This window comes from Bombina bombina, chromosome 1 (assembly GCF_027579735.1).
Source record: "Bombina bombina isolate aBomBom1 chromosome 1, aBomBom1.pri, whole genome shotgun sequence".
In the NCBI taxonomy this organism is placed as follows: Eukaryota; Metazoa; Chordata; class Amphibia; order Anura; family Bombinatoridae; genus Bombina; species Bombina bombina.
This window is the reverse complement of record NC_069499.1, coordinates 1,127,897,409-1,127,908,158: the sequence shown is the minus strand read 5'-3', so window position 1 is coordinate 1,127,908,158 and position 10,750 is coordinate 1,127,897,409. Positions and strand designations below refer to the sequence as shown.

At 33.6% G+C, this 10,750-nt stretch overlaps 1 protein-coding gene across 1 annotated transcript in view; it reads left to right on the top strand.

The window, feature by feature from the left end:
- Positions 1–10,750, top strand: part of TNS4 (tensin 4) — a 36,363-nt gene that overhangs the window by 5,043 nt on the left and 20,570 nt on the right. The window contains exons 3-7 of the mRNA XM_053698447.1: positions 492–855; positions 1,251–1,684; positions 2,694–2,780; positions 3,251–3,364; positions 6,935–7,027. Of these exons, the coding sequence (XP_053554422.1) occupies positions 492–855; positions 1,251–1,684; positions 2,694–2,780; positions 3,251–3,364; positions 6,935–7,027 (1,092 nt within the window). The remainder of the gene's footprint in view (positions 1–491; positions 856–1,250; positions 1,685–2,693; positions 2,781–3,250; positions 3,365–6,934; positions 7,028–10,750) is intronic.

Here is a 10,750-nt window from a genome sequence, read left to right as displayed (position 1 = left end):
GTTTTGCAAGAATGTTCTACATTTGCAAGAGCACTAGGGGGCAACATTATTTGTATTTTTCCAGATGCCTAACTAGGCATCTTTTCAACAAAGAATGTTCATGGGAAGGAAGCAAATTTGATAATAGAAGTAAATTGGGAACATTTTTAAAATTGTATTCTCTGTCTGAACCACAAAATATTTTTTTTTGGTTTTTATATCCCTTTAAGTGTATATTTTGTTAGCAAAATTTGCATCACTTCTCAGTTCCTGGACCCTGACCAAGCAAATGCAGGGCTGTGAAGACTGGAGTTTATTTTTTCAATTTGAAAACCCACAAAACACAATTTTAATTACATTTAAAGTTTAATTACAAAAAGGAGGCAAATAAATAATAAAAGTATATTGCAATTTTTTTTTAACTGTGAATTTTGAAGGAAAATTTTTATAACCATTTCAAAGTGTTTCATTTCCTTTTAATAATAAGGTTATTCCTTTTTCCTGGTTACCAGAAATCAAGTGTGTGCAAGTGAATTCAAAAAGAACTATGTGTCATGAAAATGTCCAACAGTCTTCAAGCCCCACTCCAAAACATGAGGGTATCTTAATCTCACGAGGAGCACAGAGGGACAATAGTACGTCAAATGGCAGCATAATTTTCTGTGAAGCCAATTTGCATGATCGCCAGCGACATCCATCCAATCAAGCCACGCAAGGTATTCCCATTCCATTCCATAACTCCCATCATCATGATGCCATCTTGCCAGCATCACCAGAGTCAGAAATAATGCAGTGCCACAGGCCCCAGTTCTGGACCAGTGAGCTGTCCATGATGTCCAACAGTCCTGGGTCGGATACCAGCTACATCCTTGGGAGGTGAGATAATAATAATTAAAGGTTCAAATAGCTTTAAATATAATGGTCAGTTTCATTATCAATATTTACTCCAAAACCACCATGTCTAAAAGGGATGACTAATGTTTAAGATAAATAATGCACATATGTTCTAGAAAGCAGTTACTTGAGACATTTTCTTGATAAAATATTTGAAAAAAGTTCAAAAGTTTCCTAGCAAAATGAAATATATTAATTGAATTAATAAAATAAGAGTTCTACAGTGTTTGCATGTAACACATTTGGGGGATTGTAGTATCTCAGCTTTTTGCTTCACTTTTCTATGCCTAATTAGGTAACTTATTCTTTAATTGTGTATCTTATCATGGTTTCTTATTGTTTTTAACATTATTAGTGTCTTTGGTTTACCATTACAGCACCAACTCACTTCCCAATGATGAATTTGATGGACAGCATTTCAATTCAAGATCATCTGAAAGCCCATGTGGGTCACTGGGATCCTTCTCAAATTTAAACAGCCCTGCAGTAATGACTCCCACCACACCAAAATATTGCTTTGACAACAGTCCAGACATCTACTGCCCTAATCTAAGTAGATCTAAAACATACCACCAATGCAGGACAGATAAACATACTCCTACAAAAGGTCATGCCAACAGCTGTCCACCATCTGTCAACAATTCTACCATGGATATCCCCATTCTTCTAGTGAATGGGTGCCTACAGACAGAGGACAACATATCCAAGTCCTCCAGGAATCTCCTTGATTTGCACAAGAGAAAAGGATCTTCCAGTTTTAACAGAGTCAACAAGACCGCTTCTGACTCTTCAATTGCATCTAACACAGACAGTAAGTCATCTATTCTTTTTGGTATTTTTGTATGCCACATATTAAACTAACCATTTTATTAACAAAAAACTCATCTTAAGTATAGTAAGATTTTCATTATCACAAATATTGAATATAACTGGAATGTGAAATACCCCTTAGATGTTCAAGGTTTCTATGATGTGGATAGACAAAAAAGTGATTAATGTTATTTCTGTAAAGAGAGTACTAACATATCTACAGCTTTATTTACAAAAATAAAGTATTTAATTACATTTTTTAAAGTGGTATAATACCCATATGCTAAATCACTTGAAAGTAAGTGATGCAGCATAACTGTATAAAATAAGCTGACAAGAAAATACCACCTGAACATCTCTATGAAAAATGAAAGATAGTTTACCTCAAAAAATTTTTAGCTCACAATAGTAAGTTCTATGTGAACAATTATACTTCAGCTACTGTCAGCTGCATGTTGAAGGAAAAACAGCAGTGAATAAGCTTCTTCAGTAATTATGTCATACTTTGCTTTATTGTGAGCTCATGAGATTTCACTGAAATATTGTGAGATATTATAGTTATTAGTAAACTTCCTTATACTGAAAAAGGAAATAACATGACTGTGCCTGCACATGCCAGATACACACTCCTTTTGAAGTCCCGGGACTAGCATACTGATTGGCTGCTTATAGTCACTTTACAATTGGATGCAGTTAAGGACATTTTGGAGTAAAACATCTTACTTTTTACATAGAGTTGTTCAGGTGATATTTTCTAGTCAGCTTTTTACAGTTATTCTGCACCACTTTCAAGTGCTTCAACATTTGGGTATCATATCTCTTTCAGCTTTAATCAATGTCTATAAGTTAAGTTTTTAATCAATGTGTTTTTAAATCAAAATGATCACAATAACAGTAATGGAGACTTGTAATTCCAAGTTGGTGATTCAAATGTGTTGCCCAGAGATTCATAATCAGGTAACATTTTTCAAATATATTGTTAGTGATACAATCTTCTTTTGATTACTAAGGTCCAGTGAAAGATGGACAGCCCAGCATGAAATTCGTAATGCACACGTCTAAGTACTGGTTCAAGCCCAGTATTACAAGAGAACAAGGTAAGACGATCTGATGATTCTTTTAAACTCAGTGGAGAATGCCATCCATCTGTATGGTAATACCAGACCCTAGCCTGGCCAGCTAGCCAGTCAAAGGTGGGCACAAAGCCTTCTAGCCTGTGCAGGTTCTAGAAGACATTCTGAGATTTGCTATGCACTCCAATAATTATTTTACCACATTTTAACACCAATACAAATGCATGGCAGTCTATATATATATTTTTTTTTTTTTAAATATCCTGTGCATGACTTGGGACTATAATAGGGGTTACTGGGGATAGTGTGTTCTCAATAATAAATACAAAAATAAGTAACAGAAAATCATGACATCCCAAGCTATTATCACTTTCACCCCATATATAAAGGGTTTGTGCAACCCCAGGACATACAGTTTTTAAAACCTAGAACTACCCCTACTTTCAGCACAGAAATTGTTTATATTCATATGTGTATTTTTAATTTTATTTTAGCTATTGAAATCCTGAAGGATAAGGAGCCCGGGTCATTTATAATTCGAGACAGTACCTCCTTCCGTGGATCATTTGGGTTGGCTATGAAAGTTCCTGGGATGCCACTCAAAGCTGGTAGGGGTTGCTAACTTAAGAGTGGTGCATGTAGTAGGAATTGGCAGTTTGTTTGTTTTTTGTTTGTTTTTTCTCATAGATTTACATTGAGATCAATATCATTCTAAGTTATTCCATATTTGAATAAACAAAATGTCTTTACTCGTAGGCCAATATTCCAATCTGGTTAATCATATTGTTGTGAATGTTTTTATGGTTCAGTTTCTGAGCTATCACAAGCAGTACATTAAAGGGTCATATAACTGGTTGAGATCTGTGCATATCCTAAAAGGGCTAATTAATTAAAAAAAAGTTTGGATAAAAAAAAATTTAAAAAATGGCTGGCAAGTATTTTAAAATCATTTTCAAAAATAAGCAAAATTAATTACATAGCTAAGCTGCCTGGCAAAGCCAACTCCACCCCCCTTATTAGTGTTTAGAGACAGGCATTGTATTTGAACTGAGATCACAGCTTCTATGCATGCTACAGCAGATAATCCCTATGCACTTATGAATTCTACCAAAACAACAATAGATATAGATACAGCCATAGAAGGAAATGTGTGGGGGGAGTTAGAGCTTCTAGGCATGCTACAGCAGATAATTCCTATGCACTTTTGCATTCTACCAAAACAACATTAGATATAGATACAACCATAGAAATGTGTGGGGGGAGTTAGAGCTTTACAATTCAGAAACTAAAAACAAATGGTTAATGGTGAGGCACTGCAGTATAAATTTGCAGGTAAAGTAATTAAAGTACATATTATTATATTTTGTCTCTATCCCAACTTGTTTTATGTCCCTTTAAGCCCCAACCTCAGCATTTTGTTGATAACTCTAGACCACTTTGAAACATCAAATACGTATAGAGACATAAAGAAGCAATAATAAAATGGCCTAATGAGTCACAGAGTTCTATTATTGAACTATTGCTTGAACGGAACTATGTGTTTAACCCTGGTAAAAAGGTTAAACACATAGGTAAAGTCCGACTGCTGTGTTTCCCCTGGTTCAGCACCTGTACTAACCTCTGTGCCAGTAGTGCATTAACTATAAATGTAACCACTTTTCATGAGTAAAACACATAGTTCTCCTCAAGCACTAGGACAATAATAATTTTTTTTTAGCACATTAGAGGATTTTTAGGGGCCGATTTATCATTGTCTGTCCCACATGATACGCTGTAGCGTATCATGTCCGACAGACATCGATGAATGCCGACAGCATATGCTGTCGGCATTCAACATTGCACAAGCAGTTCTGGTGAACTGCTTGTGCAATGCCGCTCCCTGACGATTTGCGGGCCAATCTGTCAATCAGCCCGATCGTATTGGATCGAGCGGATTGCAGACTGTAGCCTCAGAGACAGCGAACCAGTTATGGAGCAGCGGTCTTAAGACCGCTGCTTCATAACTGCTGTTTCCAGCGAGACTGAAGGCTCTCGCGGAAACAGGGGCTTCAGGGGCCATTCGGTCCTTGATAAATTGGCCTCTTATTGCTCATTTGTATCTATTTGCTACTGGGCTGTGTAAATCCATTTTTAAGGGTCACTTTTTCTAGTAACACATCCAGACTGCTTTATTCCATTACAGAACCATTTTAAACCAAATATCAGAAATAATCGAATTACCTTTTTGTGCATGCTCAATTTTCATTTGAGTGAAAAATGTAAATTTCTTTTTTTTTAAAGCTAAAAAGAAGTAAAAAAATATACATACAGATGAATTCTTTATAGAACGTTTGATATATTCTCTATACAACAAATCAATCAAAATTATTTTTTACGACACAACCGAAAATTAGATATTTAGTTTTATATATAGCTAAGAAATCTAGTCATTTACTTTCTCATTGGTTTACTGAATTTAGATTCCTTGTACTTTCTGAAAAAGAGTGCATATTTGTCATTGCCTTTTTTGATGTAGGTATGGTATAACACTTATTAAAATGAACATGAAGCTTAATAATATGCATAGGCTGTACTTTAAAATGTTTTTTATATTTTTTCATTAAGGGCCAGATTACAAGTGGAGTGGAATTTAACTCTCCCACTCGTGAGCTAAATCCGCTAGAAGTAAGGTTAATGTATTCACCCATAGAAGTCAATAGAGTGCAAAAAGTGGGAAAAAACTAACTACTCGCGCGCAAACCCGATCATATATTCTCATGTGCGCTAATCCGACATGAAAATATGAATATTTCACATTGCAATTTTCTTCACGTAGCAGAATATGTTCTATTTATTCATAAATATGTATCCCTACATATATCTAATGTTTTCTTTTGGTACAATATCTATCTATATCTATCTATCTATCTATCTATCTATCTATCTATCTATCTATCTATCTATCTATCTATCTATCTATCTATATACATATACATCATTATATATGTATAGATATATACAGATATATAAAGTAATATCTATTTATAAATATATAGAACATATTCCTCTTTGCTCTATCGATTCTCTCCAGTTGTAATCTAGCTCATTATGAGCTTAAAAGGTTGTTTGCTAGTTACAAGTGAAAATACAGACATTTCTGTGGATTTACATATTATCAGTTAGTCATAGGAGCATTGAAAGGGAATTCAGTTTTATCATTGTCATTACAGCCTGAGGGTGTTAGTGACTGACTCACTGTGACTCACAATATACTTGTGTGGATAACATATAAAGAGACTTGCTAAGTAAATTAGGTGTGAATCCTACTTCAAACTTCAGCCTCAAATTCAAGGTTACAAGTCAGACTGTTTCATTGTTTATTTGTTTCCAAGGCATCAGAACAATTTTTTTTTAAAGCTGATTTTATGATCTAAGCTAAAGTCCCACCAACTGATTAAAACAAAGTTGTCATTTAAAGGTACATGGAAGCCAAAATTAAACTTTCATGATTTAAAGTGCACAATTACAAACAAAATCTACTTTACTTTAAAATATTTACCCACCCAATTGTGCTTTATTCTTTGTGCATCAGCATTGTGCATCAGTATTGTGCATCAGCATTGCCATACAGTTTCTTGTTTTTGTATCTGTTATATACATCCATATATATCCATATGAAAGTTTAATTTTGACTCTTTTTTCCCTATAACAATACTAAATGAGTTTGCATTCCAATTTTAATGGAAGCCTTAATGGTACTGAATAGCAGGAATATGAGAGAACAGCATTAATTCATTAAAGCTAGTTGTTACAATGAACTACCAATTTAAAGTTCCTTGCAGAATTCATAATTAAAATCCTACAATATACTACACAGCATCAAAGAAAAAAAAATTGTGAGTAGTCCATAAAGGATGAAGGAAACAAGACCCATTATTTTCTACAGGAGCAGGTCTTTCAAATTGCAGTTCCTCCCATGATCATCCCCATTTCTTTACAAATCAACATGTCACTAGCTATATGAGCTATATGATTTTCATGGGCCTGTGTCAGCCTAGTTCAATGTCTAACACACACCTGCAAAGTGACTTGTATATTGTTGTGTATTTGTGATGAGTGTTTACACTGACTCTGTGACTATGTAGTCATGCACACAATGCGTTTGTAAAATTCTCACACCTTGCTTTCACATACTGTAGGTGAGGTAAAGAATGATCTTGTGCGACATTTCCTTATCGAATCATCTTCAAAAGGTGTCCACTTAAAGGGTGCTTCTGAGGAGCCCTATTTTGGTGAGTTTTGAGAATTAACTGAGTGATAATAGATGTGCACACAGATGAACATTTACACATACACATACATAAACTTACACCCTTTCACACATATATACACACACACATAAACTCACACACAACCATATACACACTTACACACATACACACCCTCTTACACATACACACGTACTTACACATGCACACGCCCTTACACATACACATGCTTACACACATACACACACTCTTACACACGTACACACACTTACACATACATACACAAACATACATACACATATACATGCTTACACACACACATATACCTACACACACACTTACACACACACTTACACATACACACACACTTACACATGCACACACCCTTATACATCCACACACTTATGCCCACACACACTTACACACACAAACTTATACATACACATATACATGCTTACACACACACACATATACCTACACATACACACACACTTATGCATACACACACACACTTACACATACACACATGCTTACACGCACACACACATTTACACATACACACACTTATACATACACACATACACTTATACATACACAATTATACATACACACATACACTTATGCATACACTTATACATACAAACATACACATACACACTTATACATACACACATACACTTATACATACACACATACACACATACACTTATACATACACACATACACTTATACATACACACATACACATACACTTATACATATACATACACACATACACTTATACATACACTTATACATACAAACATACACATACACACTTATACATACACACATACACTTATACATACACACATACACTTATACATACACACATACACTTATACATACACACATACACACATACACTTATACATACACACATACACTTATACATACACACATACACATACACTTATACATACACACATACACTTATACATGCATAAATACACACTTATACATACACACATACACACATACACTTATACATACACACATACACTTATACATACACACATACACAGACACACTTATACATAGACACATACACGTATACATACACACATACACTTATACATACACACATACACAGACATACTTATACATAGACACATACACGTATACATACGCACATACACAGACACACATACACTTATACATACACACTTATACATACACACATACACTTATACATACACACATACACTTATACATACACACATACACTCATACATACACACATACACACATACACCTATACATGCACAAATACACACTTATACATACACACATACACTTATACATACACACATACACCGACACACTTATACATACACACATACACTTATACATACACACATACACAGACACACTTATACATACACACATACACTTATACATGCACACTTATACATATACACATATACTTATACATACACACATACACTTATACATACACACATACACACTTATATAAATATACACATACACTTATACATACACACATACACTTATACATACACACATACACTTATACATACACACATACACAGACACACTTATACATACACACATACACTTATACATACACACATACACAGACACACTTATACATACACACATACACTTATACATGCACACTTATACATATACACATATACTTATACATACACACATACACTTATACATACACACATACACACTTATATAGATATACACATACACTTATACATACACACATACACTTATACATACACACATACACAGACACACTTATACATACACACATACACTTATACATACACACATACACTTATACATACACACATACACACTTATATAGATATACACATACACTTATACATACACACATACACTTATACATACACACATACACTTATACATACACACATACACAGACACACTTATACATACACACATACACTTATACATACACACATACACAGACACACTTATACATACACACATACACTTATACATGCACACTTATACATATACACATATACTTATACATACACACATACACTTATACATACACACATACACACTTATATAGATATACACATACACTTATACATACACACATACACTTATACATACACACATACACTTATACATACACACATACACAGACACACTTATACATACACACATACACTTATACATACACACATACACAGACACACTTATACATACACACATACACTTATACATACACACAAACACAGACACACTTATACATACACACATACACTTATACATGCACACTTATACATATACACATATACTTATACATACACACATACACTTATACATACACACTTATATAGATATACACATACACTTATACATACACACATACACTTATACATACACACATACACTTATACATACACACATACACAGACACACTTATACATACACACATACACAGACACACTTATACATACACACATACACATATACATACACACATACATTTATACATACACACATACACACTTATATAGATATACACATACACTTATACATACACACATACACTTATACATACACACATACACTTATACATACACACATACACAGACACACTTATACATACACACATACATTTATACATACACACATACACACTTATATAGATATACACATACACTTATACATACACACATACACTTATACATACACACATACACTTATACATACATACATACACACATACACTTATACATACACACATACACTTATACATACATACATACACACATACACTTATACATACACACATACACTTATACATACATACATACACACTTATATAGATATACACATACACTTATACATACACACATACACTTATACATACACACATACACTTATACATACACACATACATTTATACATACACACATACACACTTATATAGATATACACATACACTTATACATACACACATACACTTATACATACACACATACACAGACACACTTATACATACACACATACACAGACACACTTATACATACACACATACACAGACACACTTATACATACACACATACACTTATACATACACACATACATTTATACATACACACATACATTTATACATACACACATACACACTTATATAGATATACACATACACTTATACATACACACATACACAGACACACTTATACATACACACATACACTTATACATACACACATACACTTATACATACACACATACACACTTATATAGATATACACATACACTTATACATACACACATACACTTATACATACACACATACACTTATACATACACACATACACACATACACTTATACATACACACATACACTTATACATACACATACACTTATACATACACACATACACTTATACATACACACATACACATACACTTATACATACACACATACACTTATACATACACACATACACTTATACATACACACATACACAGACACACTTATACATACACACATACACTTATACATACACACATACACTTATACATACACACATACACAGACACACTTATACATACACACATACACTTATACATACACACATACACTTATACATACACACATACACTTATACATACACACATACACTTATACATACACAGACACACTTATACATACACACATACATTTATACATACACACATACA